At 43.2% G+C, this 26,842-nt stretch overlaps 1 protein-coding gene across 1 annotated transcript; it reads left to right on the top strand.

The window, feature by feature from the left end:
- Nucleotides 1-9: 9 nt before the first annotated feature.
- Nucleotides 10-23,228, top strand: LOC120059102 (la-related protein 4-like). The gene is made up of 16 exons (XM_039007910.1): nt 10-558; nt 3,182-3,284; nt 6,808-6,966; nt 7,194-7,281; nt 9,254-9,390; nt 9,731-9,834; nt 10,011-10,121; nt 10,261-10,314; nt 10,474-10,692; nt 11,053-11,156; nt 17,657-17,887; nt 18,326-18,377; nt 18,604-18,762; nt 18,924-19,072; nt 19,330-19,549; nt 19,711-23,228. Exons 1-16 carry the CDS (start codon nt 439-441, stop codon nt 20,143-20,145), a joined length of 2,445 nt encoding a protein of 814 aa, XP_038863838.1. The 5' UTR covers nt 10-438; the 3' UTR covers nt 20,146-23,228.
- The last annotated feature ends 3,614 nt before the right edge of the window (nt 23,229-26,842 follow it).

Here is a 26,842-nt window from a genome sequence, read left to right as displayed (position 1 = left end):
GTCGGGACGGTGGCGCCCTTTACCAATGTCTGCCTGCTCTTAGTAAAGGTGCGTGTCCGCTTCGGTCGCCCGGCTAGGAATGCGCCTTTCGGCTTTGACGCTTGTTAAATTTTGGGGGGAAGAAACATTAGTGATAAAGGTGGTTGGTAAAAGTAGAGGCATACTCTGGCATAGTTTTCGTCTGTAAATATATTGTCGTGCGAACTTGATTCACCAACGTTGATTAATATCTAGCTGACTAGCTAGCTAAGTAGGATAGCTTTGCTAGCTAAACAGCCAGGGCTAGCAAGTATCTTTTGGTGTTGGCTAAACAAGTCTAGCAGGAGATAACCCGATTGATTGTAGACAGAAACCTGTACTTTGAGAGACTAGGGGGTGGAACACGGGCCGGGGGGTTGGGAGGAAAACGACGGGGGAGACGTGAGCCAAGAGCGGCCGATGAGTTCGGACCAGGGCGGAGAGCCGCGGCTGCTGCAGGAGGAGGAGGCTGATCCGGGGCCGAAGACCTGTGGGGAGGAAGAGACACCACTTGGGATCGGGGGAGGATCAGGCGGCATGGTGAGTTGCGGCCTCTACGCCTACTAGCTAGCTAAGCTAACGTTAGCTAGTCTACACACCATCCCACCATCCCCCTGCCATTGCGTCCCACCAACTTGATTTGTCGCCTGCCGTCATTGCCCTTCTCTAAATAGGGTCATGCTCCAGTCATAGGCTGAGGCCAAGAATATTACCTAATGTTATTACCATATTTTCTGCAAGCTACCAATCTGATTCACATCGAGAAATTGACTGAGATGATTTATGGCTAACGTTACCATATGTTCTGGTGAATGATTGATTTGCTGTCGTTGGATACACTATGTAACGACTAACTAGCTAAATTGGCTCGCTAAAAGCATTAATATATTGTTTGACGCGTTCTTAACTATGTCCTTTGAAATTAGAGTAACGAGTAGTCCCCCAATAACTTAATTTGCCAGCTAAGCTAAATAGCCAAACTGTAACGTTTTTCTGCCAGTTTAGTTTAGTCAGCTAACGTTAGCTACTTTGGCAGCGATTGAATTTGCTAGTTTAGCAGCCAAGCTAGGAAATGCAGCAATTTGCTGAGTAATCATTATGCAGTGCCATAAGTGTCAATATTTATTATACTATCGATTGGAGATGGCGGGCACGGATATCGCCCAACTAGCTATGCAACCTAACCAGTAAGCACATTTACCGAATTAAAACTAGCATAAACTAGCCTAATCTCGCCAGACTAACTACCATGCATTGCAAATACCCGGCCTATGCAGCACAGCAAATATCAGCCGACTTTAAAAACTGGGGCTAACGAGATACAACCAGCAGTACGCTAGCTATCTAGTTAGCACTGCACGTATGTCCAGATTAATCCGAGTTGTTTCGCTACACAGAGACTGCTTTCACGGAATTCATGTGTGTAATGTTTGTTCCATATCACATGATTTTGAAACCACTCAATCATGAACAGTGTATATTGAGATGTGACAGCTGCTCTTGCTAGGAGTAGACTACGAGAAGGGTAGATCAATTTTGTAGCAGGTGGTCACTAGGAACGACTCCCAGTGGAAGGTTGCCTTATTATTATTTATTTCTTTACACGTGCCACTACCTACCTACAGTGAAACAATATCAAATTAAATTTGACACCCCTGGCTACGACCTATTGTCTCACACCCACTCAACATAATTGACAGCTCAACAAGACATTTCTACGCCTTATTGGGATTAGTGCCGAGATTTTGTAAAATCCACCCAATCCTTTAAAAATGTATCGCCTGGGGATCCGCCCATGCTCTCGTGAAGAATACTAATTTCCGAATTTTCTATCGATTCTAGAACACTGGGAGGAGGGAGAAAGTGGCACGTGCCTCAAGTATAATCAGAAATGTTAAAGTGCTCACCAGCAGGGGTAGCAGGAGCAACAGACTCCTTTTATTTTGTCGGGTTTGAGATTGACAAAGCTGTCTGCCAACAGCCGTTCTGGATTTGGGTTGGCGGTAAACTTGCGGAAGAGAGCGCGCTCTCTGCAGAGACATGTGGGTCCCACTGCCAAGGATGTAGGTGGAGAAGAGCGAGAACCACATGTTGAACTTTAAACTACAAAAGTAAAGCATCTCAAGTTCTGCTTTTCTCTGTTGCTCGCATTATATTATATGCGTCTTACATATTAGTTATCAAGGAAGTCAAATAAAATGATTTTATTTATTGAGGTAAGCATCTTTTATTGTGTTAAATGTAGGCCGGACAACATACTCGCGAGTCGCCAGTGACTGATAGTGGTTTTGTGATCATATTAGCAATCAGTGGTTGGAATGAAAAACATGTATGGGAATCGACCACGAATTCAATTGGTTTCCAATGGCTTACGTTGTTATTTATGCGTCTTTCGGGTTCGGGGTTTGTGTGTTGTGCCAATAATTACATAACGGAAACAAATGTAACTTTTTTTTAGGCGTTTGATACATATCAAATTCGGTTGACTTTTGTATTATTGATGTACTGTATTTCAGTAAATGTTGAGACTGTAATCCCGAATAAATGTGATCAGTTAAAACATTTTTTTTTTAACCTTTTATTTAAATTGGCAAGTCAGTTAATAAGAACAATTTCTTATTTTCAATGACGTCCTAGGAACGGTGGGTTAACTGCCTTGTTCAGGGGCAGAACGACAGATTTTCACCTTGTCTGCTCAGGGATTCAATCTTGCAACATTTCGGTTACAAGTCCAACGCTCTAACCACTAGGCTACCTGCCTGCTACATTCCTCTGCCAATGTTAAATAATTGCATAGTACAACTGTTAAACCAATTTGCAGCATGCACATTTTCAATGATTTTCTAATTAACTCGGTTAACTGAGAACTGAGTCAATCTAAAACATAAATTCAACCGGATTTGGGTTTGTTTTGTTTTCAGTATGTGTAAATGCAAATGGGGGTCATGTGTATTTCCCTTGTTGTGATGGGGCCAATCAGAGGACACCCTGTAAAGAGATCATCCTGCTTTTATCAGTGTGTGCATGTATCACTGTGTATGGTGTAATGTACAGTAACATACATCATGTAAATCTATTTAATGTTGTCTTGGATTGGAGCGGCTTTATATATGCATTTTTCAATCCATATGTTCCATTGTATTTCCTGGGCCCCTGTTCCAAGGTCACCTCCAAGGGCGCAGGTCTGAACCCCAATGCCAAGGTGTGGCAGGCCCCTGCTGACGGCCCCGATGGAGCACAGTGGCCCCCGGCTGACATCACTGAAGGTGAGAAATAACATTATAATACTATATACCATTTAATAACATATAATATTACTGTATATACCATTTAGCAGACTCTTTTAGCCAAAGCAACTTATAGTTGCGTATAAAGTACGAATAAAATAAAAACTATGTATTTTGCTCTGGTAGGAATTGAACCCACAACCCTGTCGTTGCTGGCGCCCTACCTAAGAATCATAAGCATATTTGATTTATATAATGCTTTTCCAAATGTTCAAAGCGCTTTTACATTGTAAGGAAATTTCATCTTATCCACCAAATCAATTCAATAAACTTTATTAGTCCATGATGAGCTATTATTGCTGACAACAGGAAGCACCTACCAATACATATACTGTGCCACATGTACTGAAATCTATAGGCCTGTTTCTACTGAGAACATCATCTCTCTTTATTGAAAAGGGCCAAACGGGTACAGCAGGAGACATATAGGAAGTCAATCATGGGGAACCCTGTTGCACCCCCTTTCCGTCCCAGCGCAGGCCTGTAAGACCCCTTTCCGTCCCAGCGCAGGCCTGTAAGACCCCTTTCCGTCCCAGCGCAGGCCTGTAAGACCCCTTTCCGTCCCAGCGCAGGCCTGTAAGACCCCTTTCCGTCCCAGCGCAGGCCTATAGACAGTTAGGATCTCAAATGGGCGACTAAATATTCATACAATTTTTACACTATTATTCTCTTAACTTTCATACAATCACAAGTGCAATACACCAAAATAAAGCTTGACTTCTTGTTAATCCAGCCACCGTGTCAGATTTCAAAAAGGCTTTATGGCGAAAGCTAACCATGCTATTATCTGAGGACAGCACCCCGCATACCAACACATGACAATCATATTTCAACCCGCCAGGCGTGACACAAAACTCAGAAATAACGATGTAATTCATGCTTTACCTTTGAAGATCTTCTTCTGTTGGCACTCCAATATGTCCCATAAACATCACAAATGGTCAATTTAATTCCATCGTTATATCCCCAAAATGTCCATTCTTTTTTGGCGCGTTTGATTCAGAAAAACACCGGTTCCAACTCGCCCAACATGACTACAAAATATCTAATAAGTTACCTGTAATCTTGGTCCAAACATTTCAAACAACATTCCTAATCCAACTTTAGGTATTTTAAAACGTAAATAATCAATAAAATTTAAGACGGACTATACCGTGTTCAATAGCTGATAAAATGAAAGTGGACCGAGCTTCAGGTGTCACGCGCCCCAAACAAAACAGTCCACCTGGCTCGAGCCTCAGAAAGGAAAGGGCTACTTATTCATTACTCAGCGGAAAAACATCAACCAATTTCTAAAGACTGTTGACATCTAGTGGAAGCCGTAGGAGCTGCAAGCATATTTCTATTAAAACGGGCTTGCCATAGAAACCCAATGGAAAACAGATTGACCTCAAAAAATTTCCCTAGATGGATTGTTTTCTCGGGGTATCGCCTGCCCTTTCAGTTCTGTTATACTCAGACATTATTCAAAAAGTTTTAGAAACTTCAGAGTTTTTTTCTATCCAAATCTACTAATAATATGCATATCCTAGCTTCTGGGCCTGAGTAGCAGGCAGTTTACTTTGGGCACGCTTTTCATCCGGACGTGAAAATACTACACCCTATCCCAGAGAGGTTTTAACCTGTCTAGGACTGGGGTGCCGCTAGCGGCACCCCCCCCCCCCCCCCCCCCCCCCACTGAAAAGCCAGGGCGCGAAATTCAAAAAAAAATTTTTTTTTAAATATTTAACTTTCACACATTAACAAGTCCAATACAGCTAATGAAAGATACAGATCGTGTGAATCCAGCCAACATGTCCGATTTTTAAAATGTTTTACAGGGAAGACACAATATGTAAATCTATTAGGTAAACACCTTAGCAAAAGAGACCATTTTTTCTTTGTCCACCAACACCACTAGCTATCACCAATTCGGCTAAACTAAGATATTGATAGCCACTAACCAAGAAAAAACCTCCTCAGATGACAGTCTGATAACATATTTATGGTATAGGATAGGTTTTGTTAGAAAAATGTGAATATTTCAGGTAGATATCATAGTTTACAATTGCACCCACCGTCACAAATCGACTAGAATAAATAGATAGAGCAACGTGTCTTACCTAATTACTAATCATAAAACATTTCGTAAAAATACACAGCATACACTAATCGAAAGACACAGATCCTGTGAATACAGACAATATTTCAGATTTTCTAAGTGTCTTACAGCGAAAACACAATAAATCGTTATATTAGCATACCACATGTCCAAACATTACCCCAGCATTGATTCTAGCCAAAGACAGCGATAACGTCAACATCGCCAAAAGATATTAATTTTTTCACTAACCTTCTCAGAATTCTTCAGATGACACTCCTGTAACATCATATTACAACATACATATACAGTCTGTTCGAAAATGTGGATATTTAGCCACCAAAATCGTGGTTATACAATGAGAAAAGTAGCCGAGCTGGTCAGAAAATGTCGTGCGCCATATTAGACAGTGATCTAGTCGTATACATAAATACTCATAAACGTGACTAAAAAATATAGGGTGGACAGCGATTGATAGACAATTTAATTCTTAATACAATCGCGGAATTACATTTTTTAAATTATCCTTACTTTTCAATACAGTTTGCGCCAAGCGAAGCTACGTCAAAAAAGATGGCGTCCTAAGCCACTAACATTTTTCGACAAACACGATTTATCATAATAAATTGTTCCTACTTTGAGCTGTTCTTCCATCAGAATCTTGGGCAAAGAATCCTTTCTTGGGTCTAATCGTCTTTTGGTCGAAAGCTGTCCTCTTGCCATGCAGAAATGCACATTGCGTTCGGCATGAACTGGAACGGTGCCCAGAGATTCACAGTGGCTCAGAAATAAATGTCCCAAAATCGCACTAAACGGATATAAATTGCTATAAAACGCTTTAAATTAACTACCTTATGATGTTTTTAACTCCTATAACGAGTAAAAATATGACCGGAGAAATATAACTGGCTACACTAATGCTTGGAAAAACAGTAGGTCGGTATCCTCCGCGCGCATGACGCACCTAGAAAAGAGTTCCTACCTAGAGGATTTTTTCATTTATAGTGGCTGTGATTGGGCAATCGATACCATTCAAAGCGTCATCACGTAAAGGCATCCAGGGGAAGACGTAAGCAGTGTCCGTATACTCATAGGAATAACAGTGGCCTTAAAACTGACTCCAGAACAGGGGCCAAAATGTGTGAAATCTGACTCCATGTCAGGGAAATTGCTGTAGAATGAGTTCTGTTCCACTTAGAGACAAAATTTCAACGGCTATAGAAACTATAGACTGTTTTCTATCCAATAATAATAATAATATGCATATTGTACGATCAAGAAGTTTGTAGGAAGCCGTTTCAAAAATTGCACGATTTCCATAAATAGTGACAACAGCACCCCCTAGCCTTAACAGGTTAACTAATAAATCTAATAATAATGGTGCCCCTGTCGCTCCCACTCTCTCCCATCCCTGTTATTCAGAGTCTGTGCCCTCCACCGGTTGTAAACCGTACAGGGTAGGCTTCACCACCCTGGAGGACAGCAGCTCCTCCGCAGCAGCCACAGCTGAGATCACTGTGAACGGCATGGATCCTCCAGACCTGGCCTTCACCCCTGCTGAGACTACAACTGGGACCTTGGGTTAGTTTTAAAGCATGGTGGACTAAACTACAGTACACATAATCCACCATAAGATTACAACTGTTATAATTAGTTGATTATAGCCACAAGGCTGTATGTTTCTCACTGACAAATTACAACACGGTTACAAATGCATTATCCAGGCAGACCTCTTACGGATCTCTTTTCGGACCTCATGTAATTATCTGACAATATTACATACTCACTGAACACATTTTGGTTTGAAGGGGAGACCAAGCTGACAGAGGAACAGCCCCTCTCGTCAGAGAAACTGACAGAGTCCCTCAAGAAGGAGCTGGAGTTCTACTTCTCTCGGTGAGGACACATGTTGTTTTAGGTTAGGTGTTCTACTTCTCTCGGTGAGGACATGTTGTTTTAGGTTAGGTGTTCTACTTCTCTCGGTGAGGACACATGTTGTTTTAGGTTAGGTGTTCTACTTCTCTCGGTGAGGACACATGTTGTTTTAGGTTAGGTGTTCTACTTCTCTCGGTGAGGACACATGTTGTTTTAGGTTAGGTGTTCTACTTCTCTCGGTGAGGACATGTTGTTTTAGGTTAGGTGTTCTACTTCTCTCGGTGAGGACACATGTTGTTTTAGGTTAGGTGTTCTACTTCTCTCGGTGAGGACACATGTTGTTTTAGGTTAGGTGTTCTACTTCTCTCGGTGAGGACACATGTTGTTTTAGGTTAGGTGTTCTACTTCTCTCGGTGAGGACACATGTTGTTTTAGGTTAGGTGTTCTACTTCTCTCGGTGAGGACACATGTTGTTTTAGGTTAGGTGTTCTACTTCTCTCGGTGAGGACACATGTTGTTTTAGGTTAGGTGTTCTACTTCTCTCGGTGAGGACACATGTTGTTTTAGGTTAGGTGTTCTACTTCTCTCGGTGAGGACACATGTTGTTTTAGGTTAGGTGTTCTACTTCTCTCGGTGAGGACACATGTTGTTTTAGGTTAGGTGTTCTACTTCTCTCGGTGAGGACACATGTTGTTTTAGGTTAGGTGTTCTACTTCTCTCGGTGAGGACACATGTTGTTTTAGGTTAGGTGTTCTACTTCTCTCGGTGAGGACACATGTTGTTTTAGGTTAGGTGTTCTACTTCTCTCGGTGAGGACACATGTTGTTTTAGGTTAGGTGTTCTACTTCTCTCGGTGAGGACACATGTTGTTTTAGGTTAGGTGTTCTACCTCTAGGTGAGGACACATGTTGTTTTAGGTTAGGTGTTCTACTTCTCTCGGTGAGGACACATGTTGTTTTAGGTTAGGTGTTCTACTTCTCTCGGTGAGGACACATGTTGTTTTAGGTTAGGTGTTCTACTTCTCTCGGTGAGGACACATGTTGTTTTAGGTTAGGTGTTCTACTTCTCTCGGTGAGGACACATGTTGTTTTAGGTTAGGTGTTCTACTTCTCTCGGTGAGGACACATGTTGTTTTAGGTTAGGTGTTCTACTTCTCTCGGTGAGGACACATGTTGTTTTAGGTTAGGTGTTCTACCTCTCGGTGAGGACACATGTTGTTTTAGGTTAGGTGTTCTACCTCTCGGTGAGGACACATGTTGTTTTAGGTTAGGTGTTCTACCTCTCGGTGAGGACACATGTTGTTTTAGGTTAGGTGTTCTACTTCTCTCGGTGAGGACACATGTTGTTTTAGGTTAGGTGTTCTACTTCTCTCGGTGAGGACACATGTTGTTTTAGGTTAGGTGTTCTACTTCTCTCGGTGAGGACACATGTTGTTTTAGGTTAGGTGTTCTACTTCTCTCGGTGAGGACACATGTTGTTTTAGGTTAGGTGTTCTACTTCTCTCGGTGAGGACACATGTTGTTTTAGGTTAGGTGTTCTACCTCTAGGTGAGGACACATGTTGTTTTAGGTTAGGTGTTCTACCTCTAGGTGAGGACACATGTTGTTTTAGGTTAGGTGTTCTACCTCTAGGTGAGGACACATGTTGTTTTAGGTTAGGTGTTCTACCTCTAGGTGAGGACACATGTTGTTTTAGGTTAGGTGTTCTACCTCTCGGTGAGGACACATGTTGTTTTAGGTTAGGTGTTCTACCTCTAGGTGAGCGTAGTTGTTCCTATGTTTGAAACGGGAGATACTACCTGAAGTTGTCCAATAAAAACTGCATGTATTTTTTAGTTGCAAAACATTTTGCTACATTATGCCCTACTGAATGACCCAGAGTCTTGTGGTTTTTGGATAAGTGATTGTAATAAGTGTATTCCTTTGAATACATGTGCATGGTTGATAGCATGTATCTTTTATGATTTGACCTTTGTCCCTCGTTTGTTGTGTAGGGAGAACCTGTCCAAGGACCTATACCTGATGTCCCAGATGGACAGTGACCAGTTTGTCCCCATATGGACCATCGCCAGCATGGAGAGCATCAAGGCCCTCACTACTGACATGGAGCTCATCCTGGACGTGCTCCGATGTAAGGGGACAAAACCTTTGTTTTATTTGTATTTTTTCCTGTTTTTTTTGGAACCATGTAACTTGGTCACAAATCTGTTTTCGTCTTTTCTTGCCAACTCCGATGGTAATACCGTGACCATAGGAGTTGGCAAGACTGCACAAACAGTTCTGTGACCACGTGGGCTTGTGATCGAATGGTATGGATTATTTTTTAAACGCACCTACGGAAATATGTTTAGGGCAGTGTAGAAGAGGGATGGACCCCCCCCCCCCCCACCCCACTACATTGCTAGTTACTGTATGTGGATCGATAATGATGTCATTTGTGTCCCTGAGCCTGACATGCTTGTGGTTCTCAGCCTCTCCAATGGTTCAGGTGGATGAGCAAGGAGAGAAGGTGCGTCCTGATCACAAACGCTGCATCATCATACTGAGGGAGGTTCCTGAGACAACACCTATAGAGGTAAGACAAACATGTTAGTCATGTTATAGTCAATACACAACCATGTTACAGACAATGTCTTATTGAAAAAGGTTAATTGGTGTATGTACGCCTCCGTCAGTCACAACGCTGGCACATTTGCTGTATTTAATCTTATTTGCTGTATTTAATAAAAAATGTATTCTTTGTTCCCTAAGGAAGTGGAGGCTCTCTTTAAAAGTGACGACTGTCCGAAAGTCATTAGTGTAGAGTTTGCGCACAACAACAACTGGTACATCACATTCCAATCTGACACTGATGCTCAACAGGTAAGCTGGATCTGATTGGTTTATAAAGCCGTGTTAAGGCTTCTGATTGGTGTAATGGGCATTAAGCTGTCATCAGTCCCAATTTTGTTGAAAAGAGTTATGGAATTACTGCCTGTCTGAGTCTTTCTGTCCTTTTCAGGCACACAGATATCTAAGAGAAGAGGTGAAAACATTTCAGGGAAAACCTATCATGGTGAGTTGCATTATAACACTATCAATCACTTGCGAATTAAGTCTGTAATTTCCCTCAACTAGCATGTCCCTTTATTGATCTCTCCTCCCTTCCCAATCATGTTGTGAAGCCAAAGACACATTTCACAAGTTTCTAAAACTTTTTACTTCTTTCTTCCAGGCGAGGATAAAAGCCATCAACACGTTCTTTGCTAAGAATGGCTACCGTAGCATGGACAGCAGCCTGTACACAGCCCAGCAGTCTGCCCCGACCCAGACCCAGTACAACCCTAACCTGTACATGCAGCACGTCTACAGCCCTCAGCAGCAGTACCCTCTCTACGGCATTGTACCACAGACCTGGACAACCTCTCCTACACCCTACTTCGAGACTCCGCTGGTGAGCATCTTAGACTTTATCCTTTTAAATGGTTTTATAAATAATATTGAAAATATTTGGTGAGATGCAGAACGCTATAAACTAATCCTAGTAGATTGTGTTAACTGAAACTTCATTCATTTATATCGGTTATTCTTGGTAACTTCTCTTGTACATGAGATGACATTTACAATTAAAAAATATTTTATTAAGTTATTGTTTGTTCAACAGTGATCTGTATAAATGGGATTGCTGTACACTGCGGCTGACCCTGTGCTTCCAACCCCTCTGTGTGTCAGGAGGTTAGGCTGATCAGACAAAAAGGAGGAATTCTGTTGTCTAAGAAATAAACAAATATGATTTTTTCCCCCGTCTCTTCAGGCACCGTTTCCCAACAGTGGCTTTGTGAATGGATTCAGTTCTCCTGGACACTACAAGACTGGCAACAACTCCCTCCACATAACTCGCCCCTTCAACAGAAACCGGTACGTTGAAAGTTGGTCTAGTATTCTCTCTGAAGTGCAATGAGTTTCTTTCTGTGGGTGAATCTGCTTCGAACTCTTGCATTCCAGTTTGTGAGTGGGGTAAATGGTTAAACCATAGTAACATTGGTGACTTGAAAAGGAATTTATGACATTTAGTTTTTAATTCTCTGTAGAGCAAGGCTTCAGCCACACAGAAGTTGTAGATTGAGGATGTTTTTTTAAAATTCAAGATTATCTATCAAAAGCGTACATTATGTCTGCCGTTAACGTATGCTGCTCATCCAAAAAGGGTTGACTTGGGTTTAACTTTTGACTGACAGCTGATGAATGCATATCTAAATTAATTCATGTTCATGAGTCTGTGGCCGTAAGATATACAGTGCCTTCGGAAAGTGTTAAGACCCCTTGACTTTCTCCACATTTTGTTACGTTACAACCTTATTCTAAACTTTATTAAATGAACAAAATTCTTCATCAATCTACACACAATACCCCATAATGACAAAGCGAAAACAGGTTTGTAGAACCTTTTGCAAAATTATTAAACATAAAAAAAACAGGGCCTCCCGAGTGGTGCAACGGTCTAAGGCACTGCGTCGCAGTGCTAGCTGTGTTACTACAAATCCTGGTTTGATTCCGGTGTCGCAGCCGGGCGCGACCTGGAGACCCATGAGGCGGTGCACAATTGTCCCATTGCGCTCTAGCGACTCCTGTGGCGGGCCGGGCGCATGCACGCTGACACGGTCACCAGCTGTATGGTGTTTTATTCTGACATGTTGGTGCGGCTGGCTTCCGGGTTAAGCGGCCATTGTGTCGTCAAGCAGTGCGGCTTGGCGCGGTAGTGTTTCAGAGGACACACGGCTCTCAACCGTTTCCTCTCCCGAGTCCCATCGCTCGAACTCCCGTACGGACAAGACTGTAACTACCAATTGGATACCATTGGGGAGATAAAGAGCAAAAAATGTCAAACCGATAACGTATTTACATAAGTATTTACTCTTTGCTATGAGACTCGAAATTGAGCTCAGTTGCTTCATGTTTCCATTGATCATCCTTGATATGTTTATACAACTTGATTGGAGTCCACCTGTGGTAAATTCAATTGATTGGACATGATTTGGAAAGGCACACACCTGTCTATATACTGTAAGGTCCCACAGTTGACCTTGCTTGTCAAAGCAAAAACAAATCCACGAGGTCGAAGGACAGGTCCGTAGAGCGTCGAGACAGGATTGTGTCGAGGCACAGATCTGGGGAAGGGTACCAAAATATTTATGCAGTATTGAAGTTTCCCAAGAATACAGTGGCCTCAGTCATTCTTATATGTAAGAAGTTTGGAACCACCGAGACTCTTCTTAGAGCTGGCTGCCCGGCCAAACTGAGCAATCGGGGGAGAGGGGCCTTGTTCAGGGGGGTGACCAAGAACATGGTCACTCTGACAGAGTTCTTAAAGACTCTCAAATCATGTGAAACATGATTCTCTGGTTTGATGAAACCAATATTGAACTCTTTGGCCTGAATGCCAAGCATCATGTCCGGAGGAAACCTGGCACCACCACTGCAGTGAAGCATGGTGGTGGCAGAATCGTGCTGTGGGGTTGTTTTTCAGCGGCAGGTACTGGGAGACTAGTCCGGTTCAAAGGAAAGATGAACAGAGTTATCCTTGATGAAAACCTGTCCAGAACACTCAGACTGGGGCGAAGGTTCACCTTCCAACAGGACAACGACCCAAAGCACACAGCCAAGACAATGCAGCAGTGGCTTCGAGACAAGTCTCTGAAATGTCCTTGAGTCGCCCAGCCAGAGCCTGGACTTGAACCCGATCGAACATCTCTGGAGAGACCTTAAAATGGCTGTGCCGCAACGCTCCCCATCCAACATGACAGAACCTGAGAGGATCTGCAGAGAAGAATAGGAGGAACTCCCCAAATGCACGTGTGCCATGCTTGTAGTGTCATACCCAAGAAGAATCGTGGCTGTAATCGCTGTAAGGTGCTAAAACAATGTACTGAGTAAAGGGTCTGAATACTTATGTAAATGTGATATATTTTATTTAAAATAACTATTTCTAAACCTGTTTTTGCTTTGCCATTATGGGGTATTGTGTGTGTGTGTGTGTGTGTATATTGATGGGGGGGAGACGATTTAATACATTTTAGAATAAGGCTGTAACTTAACAATGTGGACTAAGTCAAGGGGTCTGAATACTTTCTGAATGCGGTGTATATGCCATTTAGGCTTCCATAAAACCAGAGAGGATGCATTTCCATATGAATAGTTTATGGGTATTACTGACTGAACCACTCCCTGTTCTCTTACGGTCTGTCCCCACAGTGTCCCCCTCTATTCAAGAAAGAAAGTAATAAATACCTTCAGGTACAGCCATTATACTGTCTAGAATCAGCTTCATCGCTTTGTCAGTTCATAACAGTTCAGTTTTAACCCATCTCTTACCATACCAGTCTACAACCTAATGGCTAAATCTAGAACTGGGCCAAAGCAGTACAGCTCTTTAACATAACCAATGTCAAGATACAGTATGTTCTTGCATAATGGACAGCTAGGATTTGTTAACTCATTTGACCTAACTTATGTTTAGACTCTGTTTATATGAGCTATACTAAATGGGCCAGATCGTAGTTAGGCTAAGTGACCTAGCTAGCCCTCCATTTAGTCAACTGTTTCTCTCATCATCCTGACCATCCATCTGGTTTCTTTTCATAATTTATCTCAATTTTAATTTAGATGTTTCATTATTACAGCTGTACTTTGGCAATGTAGTCATGTTACCAAATACATATGTCCTTTACTAAGAAGTGAGTGAGATCCTATGACATCTGATTCATATGATGACTATATAACTAAGACCACTAGCTGCTGTAGCCAGGGGAATGAAGATCTGGTCAGTCCAAAATATTTGGCTGGTACATTTTCATTTGTCAACTGCCATTTCAACCATTTAATTTGAGCATCAGCCATTTAATTTGAGCTGGAGAACTGGTACGGGAAACCACTTGTTAATATTGTATGGTGGTTTACATTGAGAAATGCATCCACTGCTTTTTAACAAATAAACTCAGCAAAAAAAAAAGTGCTCACGCTGAACTGCGTTTATTTTCAGCAAACTTAACATGTGTAAATATTTGTATGAACATAAGATTCAACAACTGAGACATAAACTGAGCAAGTTCCACAGACATGTGACTAACAGAAATGGAATAATGTGTCCCTGAACAAAGGGGGGGGGTCAAAATCAAAAGTAACAGTCAGTATCTGGTGTGGCCACCAGCTGCATTAAGTACTGCAGTGCATCTCCTCCTCATGGACTACACCAGATTTGCCAGTTCTTGCTGTGAGATGTTACCCCACTCTTCCACCAAGGCATCTGCAAGTTCCCGGACATTTCTGGGGGGAATGGCCCTAGCTCTCACCCGCCGATCCATCAGGTCCCAGACGTGCTCAATGGGATTGAGATCCGGGCTCTTCGCTGGCCATGGCAGAACACTGACATTCCTGTCTTGCAGGAAATCACGCACAGAACAAGCAGCATGGCGGGTGGCATTGTCATGCTGGAGGGTCATGTCAGGATGAGCCTGCAGGAAGGGTACCACATGAGGAAGGAGGATGTCTTCCCTGTAACGCACTTCGTTTAAGATTGCCTGTAATGCCAACAAGCTCAGTCCGATGGTGCTGTGACACACCGCCCCAGACGGACCCTCCACCTCCAAATCGATCCCTCTCCAGAGTACAGGCCTCTGTGTAACTCTCATTCCTTTGACGATGAACGGGACTCTAACCATCACCCCTGGTGAGACAAAACCGCAACTCGTCAGTGAAGAGCACTTTTTGCCAGTCCTGTCTGGTCCAGCGACAGTGGGTTTGTGCCCATAGGCGACGTTGTTGCCGGTGATGTCTGGTGAGGGCCTGCCTTACAACAGGCCTACAAGCCCTCAGTCAAGCCTCTCTCAGCCTATTGCGGACAGTCTGAACACTGATGGAGGGATTGTGCGTTCCTGGTGTAACTCGGGCAGTTGTTGTTGCCATTCTGTACCTGTCCCACAGGTGTGATGTTCGGATGTACCGATCCTGTGCAGGTGTTACACGTGGTCTGCCACTGCGAGGACGATCAGCTGTCCGGACATTGTAATTTATTGCCACGTCTGCAGTCCTCATGCCTCCTTGCAGCATGCATAAGACACGTTCACACAGATGAGCAGGGACCCTGGGTATCTTTGTGTTTTTCAGAGTCAGTAGAAAGGCCTCTTTCGTGTCCTAAGTTTTCATAACTGTGACCTTAATTGCCTACCGTCTGTAAGCTGTTAGTGTCTTAATGACCGTTCCACAGGTGCATGTTTATTAATTGTATATGGTTCATTGAACAAGCATGGGAAAGTGTTTAACCTCTCTGGGATATTCGGGACGATGGCGTCCCACCTCGCCAACAGCCAGTGAAATTGCAGGGCGCCAAATTCAAACAACAGAAATCCCATAATTAAAATTCCTCAAACATACAAGTATTTTACACCAATTTAAAGATAAACTTGTTGTAAATCCAGCCACCGTGTCCGATTTCAAAAAGGCTTTACGACGAAAGCCCACCAAACGATTATGTTAGGTCAGCACCTAGTCAAAGAAATACACAGCCATTTTTTCAGCTAAAGAGAGGAGTCACAAAAAGCAGAAATGGAGAGAAAATTAATCACTAACCTTTGATCTTCATCAGATGACACTCATAGGACTTCATGTTATACAATACATGTATGTTTTGTTCGGTAAAGTTCATATTTATATCTAAAAATCTGTTTACATTGGCGCGTTATGTTCAGTAGTTCCAAAACATCCAGTGATTTTGCAGAGAGCCACATCAATTTACAGAAATATTCATAATAAACATTGCTAAAAGATCAACTACTCCTTAATGCAACCGCTGTGTCAGAGTTCAAAAAAACTTTATGGAAAAAGCACACCATGCAATATTCTGAGTACGGCGCTCAGACACAAAAACAAGCCATACAGATACCGGCCATGTTGTGGAGTCAACAGAAGTCAGAAATAGCATTATAAATATTCACTTACCTTTGATGATCATCAGAATGCACTCCTAGGAATCCCAGTTCCATAATAAATGTTTGTTTTGTTCAATAAAGTCCATAATTTATGTCCAAATACCTCCTTTTTGTTTGTGCTTTTAGTACACAAATCCAAACTCAGGAGGCGCGGGCAGGTCCAGGTGAAAGTTCAGACGAAAAGTCATATTACAGTTCATAGAAACATGTCAAACGAAGTATAGAATCAACCTTTAGGATGTTTTTATCATAAATCTTCATTAATGTTTCAACCGGAGAATACGTTTGTCTGTAGAAATGCAATTGAACGCAGCCAACTCTTACGGGAGCGCGCGAGACTGAGCTCATGGCACTCTGCCAGACCCCTGACTCAAACAGCTCTCATTCCCCCCTCCTTCACAGTAGAAGCATCAAACAAGGTTCTAAAGACTGTTGACATCTAGTGGAAGCCTTCGGAAGTGCAATATGACCCCATAGACACTGTATATTCGATAGGCAATGACTTGGAAAAACTACAAACCTCAGATTTCCCACTTCCTGGTTGGATTTTTTTTTTTTGCCTGCCGTATGAGTTCTGTTATACTCAGACATCATTCAAACAGTTTTAGAAACTTCAGTGTTTTCTATCCAAATCTACTAATGATATGCATATTCTAGCTTTTAGGCCTGAGTAGCAGGCAGTTTACTCTGGGCACCTTTTTGTCCAAGCTACTCAATACTGCCCCCCAGTCCCAAAGAAGTTAAACCCTTTACAATGAAGATCTGTGAAGTAATTTGTAAAAATCCAAATCATCGTTGATAGACAGGGTCTTGAAAATGGGACGTTTCTTTTTTTGCTGAGTTTACATTTGTAAGAATCCAACCATAGCAGGAACACACAATGAAAGTGTCACGTTCTATTGTACTCTTTTTGCAAACACTGGTTGGACCTTAAGATGAGAAAGTGATGTTCATAGAGGAAGAGCGGTCTGGTGCACTCCTCTACCTCTCATTGAATTTATTTAATATCTATATCTGTCCCGATGAGTGCTAAGATTGAGATCTGAAGGTCTTTAAGTATGGATTGGAAAAAACGAACCAATGGAAGGAAGGGGAAAAGAAGTATTGTAATACTCTTACCAAGTTCATCTTTTTGTGGTTTTCTTTGCTTGCCTCTGTATTTGTCATCAGGAGTTGGCCAACATACTGCATGCTATTATTTTATTGCCCACCACATATTCCCGTCCCAGTTGTGCCAAGATTAGCCTCTAACTCTGGGTCGTATTCATTAGGGCACACCGTAGCAAAATGTTTTGCAACAATTACATTTTTCTTTTTGGTTTAGTACAGGAAGTCCCTCCCTGTTTGTCAGTTTTCTGTTTGGGGCCTATTGAATACGACCCAGATGTATCTAAACCTGGTTGGATCTGTTATCACATCTCCTTCGTCTTTCAGGAACCATGTGAAACCCCAGGTGGGGAGACCAGGTGAAGTGACCCCTACATCTGTGGCCCCTGTCCCCCTGGAGAGCTTGACTGGCCTGAGGAGCCCTCAGCCCCCCACCACCAACCCTGGCCCTGGGCCCCTGCAGACCCAGACACCTCCGGACCCGACCTCAACCTTCCCCCACCTCTCCTCCACCTCCTCGGACCCCAATGATGATGGAAGCATGTCTGTACGCGGAAGGTGAGGCTGACACTATTATTAACCTTGGTGTTTTAACTGGTAAAAATTATCTGGACCAGATGTTATGACATGACATAACACACAGTGAGGTATTGTTTCCCCCCTATTGGAACAATGTAGTTGGGTTTTTGAAGTGGTGAATTCCTCTGAATCATCTCAGACCTAGTGATGACAACTTGATGCACAGGAGGGAAATCAGGCTGTGGAGTGAGGATGGTTTTGGGATTCTTTCTCCTCTCCCTCTGCTCCCCCTCTCTACCTCTGCTCCTCCTCTCCCCGAAGCTATTATCTTCTACACCTGTCCCGATGAGCGCTAAGATTATGAGATCTGAAGGTCTGAGATGGAGAATGTAAAACCAACCAGTTTACAGAGAACCAAGTGTACAAATTTCAGCACCATCTCTAAAAGAGAAGCATCTCTTCTGTCCTCCATTACAGAAGGACGACATACAGAGGCACGCGAAGGAGGAGAGAGGATGAGCGGATCACGGTAACGTTACAAAATTTACTACAGTAACTATGTAGAGCTGGCTTTTGAATAATGTATTTAATTAGGACCAAACCGGTTATCTACTTCCTGGTGCATGTCTGTTGTTTTTAAGCTTATGGTTTAATGTCTGTTACATTGTGTGGCTGTACATTGAGTTTTATGGTGCAAAATGAATTTCCTCATTGAGGGCATTAACATGTTTAATGTTCTCTCTTGGTCCTTCCAGAGACCCAGCCCTCTGGCTGAGGTAAAGGTGGCGCCCCCTAAGTTTGACCTGGCTACTACTAGTTTCCCCCCGCTGCCGGGCTGTGTGGCCAGTACCCAGGGAGAGCCCCTACTGGAGAACAGGATGTCTGACGTGGTGCGAGGACTGAACAGGGACAAGGTAAACACTGGATCCCTGTGGTTGTTCATACCTTAATACTGAGATGGATACAATTAACTCAGACTGTTGTATAAATCACACGTTGACACATCAATGGAAAATGGGAGTTACACATGCAGATCAAGTCATATGCTCACTTCAGTGTGCCCTCCTCTCTGTAGACAACGGAACTAGCCAACAAGGAAGTGAATGCCGGCCCAGCCTCAGCCCCAGGACATGAGGAGGCAGTGTCTGTCTCTAGTCTTGTTCAGCCTACAGCCAAACTTGCTGTACACCCTCACGCACCCCCCGCCCCTGTCCCAGCCCCCAGGTAAGGAAACAGGCTCATTTTTTGCTCATTTTTTAGGGTAACAGTTGTGCCGTCATTTCACGTACTCTTTGTTTAGAGACTAAATGAATACCTACGAGTGGAAAGTATTCTACTTCTTAGGCCTATCTGCTGGTCATTCTCCTCCTCAGCATTTTCATGTAAAGGTTGAATTGACTAGAATCATGATATGTAGAGGTCAAATAGGGAGGTACAGGTCTGCCTCGGTCCTAATGGTGGTGTTTAATTTTCTTCTGTAGTGTACCACATCAGGAGAAGAAGTGGGATAGGGTGGCAGAGCCCTCAGCCCCCAAAGTCACCCCACATAGACCTGCTACCTCTGGGACCAACCCAACCGGACCCCCCTCCACACAGCCAGCTGTGCCTGGCCCCAAGCCCCAACCCAGCACAGTGTCCTCTACACCAGCTACACCGAGCACCCTGGCCTCCACCACCACCACTACTACCCCTGCACCACTGGTAAGACACCATGATCATACTGGACCTCTACTCTAGCCATTTACACATGGTGGATCTGTGTTACATAAGGATTGCTTCTTTGTCTTATGAAACATAATTGATTTCTCTGACCTTAGCCCAAACATCTACATCTTAACTCATTTTTTTTGTCTCTCGTTCAGGAGCCCCGCAAGCTCAGCTATGCCGAGGTGTGCCAGCGAGCCCCCCCTCCAGGCCCCCCAGCCTCGGCCTCCTCCACACCAGCCCAGCCGCTGCGTGAGCAGCGCGTCAACAAAGCAGAGGAGCCAGGATCCAGCTCCACCACCAGCCCAGACGACCACACCAGGGGAGATCGGCAGGACAAGGCCCAGGAGAGAGAGAGGGATGGGGGCTGGGAGTGCAAGGAGAGCCGACCACGTGATCGTGACCATCGAGACCGTGACTCCCGGGATGGACGGTACTACCGCAACAATGGACCCCCCAGACAGGGGAGCTCTGGGGGCCTCAAGTTCCATGAACAGAGACGGGGTCCCCAACTGGCCCGACGCAGCTCCCCCCAAGGAGGCCCCCGACACACTGGCAAAGAGCAGAACATCCCCCCGGTGTCGCCAAAGTAAAACTTCTGATATGACTGACAAAAACAAACAAACAAAAGTGTGATATATATATATATATATATATATGGATATATATAAAGAAAATCAATGCATATAAAAGCAACAACCTTAGTGGTAATCCCCCCCCCCCCCCCCCCCTTGCCTCCTGGAACACTGTCCCAGAGAAAGAAAAGCTTTGTTGATGAAGTTAAAATGGGGACATCCAGGAGAAAGAACCAACATCTAAATAAGTATCAACTAACTTTCGGAGTGATTTGAAAAAGGAAAAATATATAATTTAGGCCTCGTAAACAAATCTATTATTAGCAGAATTTAAAATCAATGATTTATTTGGAGTTAGTTTCCTTTGCTACTCTGCCTGGGGAGAGGTTGCACACTGGGCCCTGTGTTAAGGCCCTCTACATTTTAGATTTTAAACAATAGATGTTGGTCTACAAGGAACATATGCACTAAAGAACTTAACATACATGCATATGTTGTGTACATAACAAAGATATCACTAACAACGACTATCTTATTTTTTTTCTTTTGTGTACGTTCGGCAAGGATGAATGACTGACTGAAATAAGATGTGATTGATTGAGATGTCTGTTTTATGCGTCGATTGTTGCTAAGCAAACAGATTGGGACAGAGTGCTACACTTCAGTTCACTGGTTTTCATGGAACAAATGAACAGCTCATTGGGATTCAAGAATCAACTCCCTGAAATTGGCCAGTTAGACATTATCCTCTTAATAATGTTTATTCATGAAAAATGTTAAAGATATGAGTGTTGTTAATGATTGGCTCACCTATGTTATCAGTAAAGAATTCAACCAAAATAATTGGTAATAATCAAGTTAGTTTTATGCTCGTTTCCCCCCCGCCCTTGAGCTGTCTGTGGCATATACAGGTAACTGCCAAAATAAAGGAAACCCCAACATAAAGTGTCTCTTAATATGACATTGGGCCACCATGATCTGCCAGAACAGCTTCAGAGCACCGTGGCATATATTCCACAAGTGACTGGAACTGTATTGGAAGAATGTGACACCATTATTACACAAGAAATTCCTAATTTGGTGTTTGGTTTGTGGTGGAAAATGCTGTCTCAGGCGCCACTCCAGAATCTACCATAAGTGTTTTAATTTGGTTGAGATCTGGTGACTGACAGCCATGGCATATGGTTTACTTTGTCAGTGCTCTGTGGATGGGGGCATTGTCATCCTACCTATATTGGCATAGCCATGATAGCCAACATAATGGCCTGGCCAGCATTTATTTACTCAACCTTAAGCGTGATGGGATGTTAATTGCTTAAATAACTCAGGAATCACACCGGTGTTGATCTCATTTACTCAAGTGTTTCCCTTATTTTGTCAGTTAACTGTATGTGACTGCTTTGTTGTTGCAAACGGGTCCACTTGGGGTAAGAGCACTCCTCAGCCTGTTGAGATCGCAGTTTCCTGGTCCAAACCTGTTCATTTTCAAGTTCGTTCATCTCTTTATCTTCATTTCCTGATATGTTTGTATTTGGAAACTTAGGAAATATATGTTGATGGGTGCCAGTCTGTTTCTGCCTTTACTTATGGATTTGTCATGTTTGGCTTGACATTGACAACAATGGGGTTGGTAAGAGCACAAATAGATCTGGGACCAGGCTGAAAGGTTGATGCGGTCAAACCTGACTGCTTAGGTGGCCTAAATGGTCTTGGCAAGATCTGTTTGGTTTCTCCCCACATCAATGGAGGATATTCAGGTTTAGCAACTCATTTTTGTGTATTGTAAAAAATAAAATAAAAAAATATGGTTTAGAAGTATCAGATTGAAGTAGGGGTAGTGCAGTGTTTCCCAAACTCAGTCCTGCCCCCCCTTGGCTGCACGTTCTGGTTTTTAACCTAACACCACAAAGCTGATTTCAAATAATCAAAGCTTGATGAGTGTCATTTCAATTGGCTGTGTAGGTCTAGGGCAAAAACCAAGCTGTGCACCTGGGACCACGTTTGGGAACCCTGGGCTAAAGAGTGCTGTTAACCGAGATGGATTTAGCTAGCCTATATAGTAGATTTGGCAGCCAAGTAAAGGGTTAAACAATCAGACCATTTATGTGCTATGTGCCAGCTGCCTATAGTTCTAGTTGACGTGGTAGGGTAGGCTCTCTGTGTCCCAAATGGCGTCCTCGTCCCTATATAGTGCCCTAACTTTTGACCAGGGCCCTCGTCAAAAGTATTGCACTATATAGGGACCAGGATACCATTTGGGACGAACGCGGAGTTGAAAGGTCGGCTTAGTAATGTAGTCCTTCAGGGGGTAAACTCTTTGTCCCAGTTGTACTGAAGAGGTGTAGTATCCTATGCTGTATGGTATTATTATTATTAACCCTTTGCTAGAGCCGTGTGTGGAAGAATGTATTGGTTCTAATGCTGAACATCCAGAGGGAGGCTGGCTTTGGTCAAAGATGGGCATCTACCACCATATTGTTTTTTTAGGGTGAGTTTGCAGTTCTAAAATTGGGTAAAAACAGACAGAAATTTGACATGGGGATTTTCAGTTTGTACTGTACAACATTTACTACTTAGATTGTATTTATTTTAATCCTACTGTTGGTTGGCTGGTTTCCCCAAGGTGTGTGAGAGCGAATTGGCAAAGAAGCACGCAGATGATGACATTGTATATTGTTTGAGATTTCAGCTGAGAGAAATACTTGATGCATTGACTTTGGGTTTAGTAATGCCGTTTATAATTGAGTTAATCACTCACTGAGGCTGTTTATTCATGAATGAGTTGTGAGCAGCTAGTGATGTAGTGTGGTGATGCACTAACTTGTTTTTAAAAAGAATCTTACTGTTCAAGTAATGTGAAAGAATTTTAGAAGCATATGGTAATGATATTAATGTTGACAAGCTTGAGAATCTACAGGAATAGTTTTTTTTTCTTTTTCTTTTTTCCTCCATAATGTTTTCAGTAGAATTCTTCTGTAAATTTGGGGTTTGGGGTGGCAACAAGCAAATATAGCAACGGATCGGTTTTAAGTGTTTGACACACTAAATTCTAGAACTCTGTATGAAATGTCACCCAAAAAAATAAATTATTTTGATTTGGCCTTTTGAGTTCTGTATTATTATTTTTTTGATTTATCAAAGTATGTTGTGTTCCTAGTCCAGGCACTATACGTCTGGAATAACCAAGATTTATCTCACGTCTGGATTACGGCAACTCTGTGCTGGCTGGGCTCCAAGCTCCCGTGCCATCATACCCCTGAAACTCAACCAGAACGCCACAGCGTGCCTGGTGTCAACCTTCCCAAGTCCCCCCCGCTCCTTTTGCATTCACCGCTGGCTCCCAATAGAAGCATGCATCCAGTTTCAGACCCTGATGCTTGCATACTGTGCAGCAAAGGTTACAGCCCCTACCTACCTTCAGTTTACGGTCAAACCTACACCCCAACAAGAGCGCTCCATTTTGAGTCTCTCTGGATAAGAGTGCTAAATGTTAATCATATGTTGTGCACTCACAATTACATCGACGATCAATTCTGACCATCTAAGCTGAAAAGAAAACATTGACAGTCTGAGAACTGTCCTAGATCATACATATTGTTTTAATTTGTGAATTTGTCATTGTTTACATGCGTAGGTGTATTTGGCATGTGAGGGGAACATGTCCCACCCAATATTCCAGATGGCTTTTCTGCTATAAACCGTTGTGACGGAGCAGTTTGTTATCCTGTTTGTCTTTAACTTTTGAATGGTGGAGCTTTCAGGACGTTCACAAACCGCACGGGACACGTTAGAAGGGAGAGTGACAAATTCGCATTTGAAAGCAATGTAGATTTTCTATTCTACACACTTATTACCAGATCCCAAAACCTTTTGATGCATTTCAGTCAATACAAACCATTAATCCTTCAGATTGAAATTTGGGCTACCTGATTTGACATCTTTGTTATTTAAATCCGTAAACATGGGCACCCTCATAGATATTATCCTGACCAACTTGCCCTCCAAATACACCTCTGCTGTTTTCAATCAGGATCTCAGCGATCACTGCCTCATTACCTGCATTCGCTATGGGTCTGCGGTCAAACGACCACCCCATGCGAGCAGACCTTTCTAATCGACCTGGCCCGGGTATCCTGAAAGGATATTGACCTCATCCCGTCAGGTGAGGATGCCTGGTCATTCTTTCAAAGTAATTTCCTCACCATCTTAAATAAGCATGCCCATTTAAAAAAAAATATAGTTCTAAGAACAGATATAGCCCTTGGTTCACTCCAGACCTGACTGCCCTTGACCAGCACAAAAACATCCTGTGGCGGACTGCACTAGCATCAAATAGTCCCCGCGATATGCAACTTTTCATGGAAGTCAGGAACCAATACACGCAGTCAGTCAGGAAAGGAAAGGCTAGCTTTCTCAAGCAGAAATTTGCATCCTGTAGCTCTAACTCCAAAACCTTGGGGGAAAAAACCTGGGACACAAGTCCATGGAGAACAAGAGCACCTCCTCCCAGCTGCCCACTGCACTGAGGCCAGGTAACACTGTCACCACCGATAAATCCACCATAATCAAGAATTTCAATAAGCTTTCTCTATGGCTGGCCATGCTTTCCTCCTGGCTACCCCAACCCCGGCCAACAGCGCCGCACCCCCCGCAGCTACTTGCCCAAGCCTCCCCAGCTTCTCCTTCACCCAAATCCAGATGTTCTGAAAGAGCTGCAAAACCTGGACCTGTACAAATCAGCTGGGCTAGACAATCTGGACCCTCTTTCAAAAATTATCCGCCGCCATTGTTGCAACCCCTATTACCAATCTGTTCAACCTCTCTTTCGTATCGTCCGAGATCCCTAAAGATTGGAAAGCTGCTGCGGTCATCCCCCTCTTCCAGGGGGAGACACACTAGACCCAAACTGTTATAGACCTATATCCATCCTGCCCTAACTTTCTAAAGTCTTCGAAAGCCAAGTTAATAAACAGATCACTGACCATTTCGAATCCCACCGTACCTTCTCCGCTGTGCAATCCGGTTTCCGAGCTGGTCACGGGTGCACCTCAGCCACGCTCAAGGTACTAAACGATATCATAACCACCATCGATAAACGATTGTACTGTGCAGCCGTCTTCATCGACCTGGCCAAGGCTTTCGACTCTGTCAATCACAATATTCTTATCAGCAGACTCAACAGCCTTGGTTTCTCAAATGGCTGTCTCGCCTGTTTCACCAACTACTTCTCTGATTGAGTTCAGTGTGTCAAATCGGAGGGCCTGTTGTCCGGACCTCTGGCAGTCTCTATGGGGGTACCACGGGTCAATTCTCGGGCCGACTCTTTTCTCTGTATATATCAACGATGTCGCTCTTGCTGCGGGTGATTCCCTGATCCACCTCTACGCAGACGACACCATTCTGTATACATCTGACCCTTGTTTGGACACTGTGTTAACAAACCTCCAAACAAGCTTCAATGCCATACAACACTCCTTCGCTGGCCTCCAACTGCTCTTAAACGCTAGTAAAACCAAATACATACTTTTCAACCGTTTGCTGCCCGGACCCGCCCGCCCGACTAGCATCACTACTCTGGACGGTTCTGACTTAGAATATGTGGACAACTACAAATACCTAGGTGTCTGGCTAGACTGTAAACTCTCCTTCCAGACTCATATTAAACATCTCCAATCCAAAATCAAATCTAGAATCGGCTTCCTATTTCGCAACTAAGCCTCCTTCACTCACGCCGCCAAACTTACCCTTGTAAAACTGACTATCCTACCGATCCTCGACTTCGGCGATGTCATCTACAAAATAGCTTCCAATACTCTACTCAGCAAACTGGATGCAGTCTATCACAGTGCCATCCATTTTGTTACCAAATCACCTTATACCACCCACCACTGCGACCTGTATGCTCTAGTCGGTTGGCCCTCGCTACATATTCGTCTCCAGACCCACTGGCTCCAGGTCATCTATAAGTCTATGCTAGGTAAAGCTCCGCCTTATCTCAGCTCACTGGTCACGATAACAACACCCACCCGTAGCACGTGCTCCCGCAGGTATATCTCACTGGTTATCCCCAAAGCCAACACTTCCTTTGGTCGCCTTTCGTTCCAGTTTTCTGCTGCCAATGACTGGAACGAATTGCAAAAATCGCTGAAGCTGGAGACTTATATTTCCCTCACTAACTTTAAGCATCAGCTATCTGAGCAGCTAACCAATCTCAGTTGTACATAGCCCATCTGTAAATAGCCCACCCAATCTACCTACCTCATCCCCATATTGTTTTTATTTACTTTTCTGCTCTTTTGCACACCAGTATTAATACTTGCACATCATCATCTGCTCATCTATCACTCCAGTGTTAATTTGCTAAATTGTAATTATTTCGCTACTATGGCCTATTTATTGCCTTACCTCCTCACGCCATTTGCACACACTGTATATAGACTTTCTTTTTTTTGACTGTACGCTTGTTTATTCCATGAGTAACTCTGTGTTGTTGTTTGTGTCGCACTGCTTTGCTTTATCTTGGCCAGGTCGCAGTTGTAAATGGGAACTTGTTCTCAACTAGCTTACCTGGTTAAATAAAGGTTAAATAAAATAAAAAATACAAAACATTTAGGGCATTTAATTATGTAATGGCAGTAAGGTCAAATCCATGTTTAATCAAATAATTTCTACACTTGTTTCTGATAGCTTGATTGTCCATGTTATTAATATTTTT

This window comes from Salvelinus namaycush, chromosome 14 (genome assembly GCF_016432855.1).
Source record: "Salvelinus namaycush isolate Seneca chromosome 14, SaNama_1.0, whole genome shotgun sequence".
Lineage (NCBI taxonomy): Eukaryota > Metazoa > Chordata > Actinopteri > Salmoniformes > Salmonidae > Salvelinus > Salvelinus namaycush.
The sequence above is the reverse complement of the archived record's forward strand: the minus strand, read 5'-3'. Positions and strand labels throughout refer to the sequence as shown.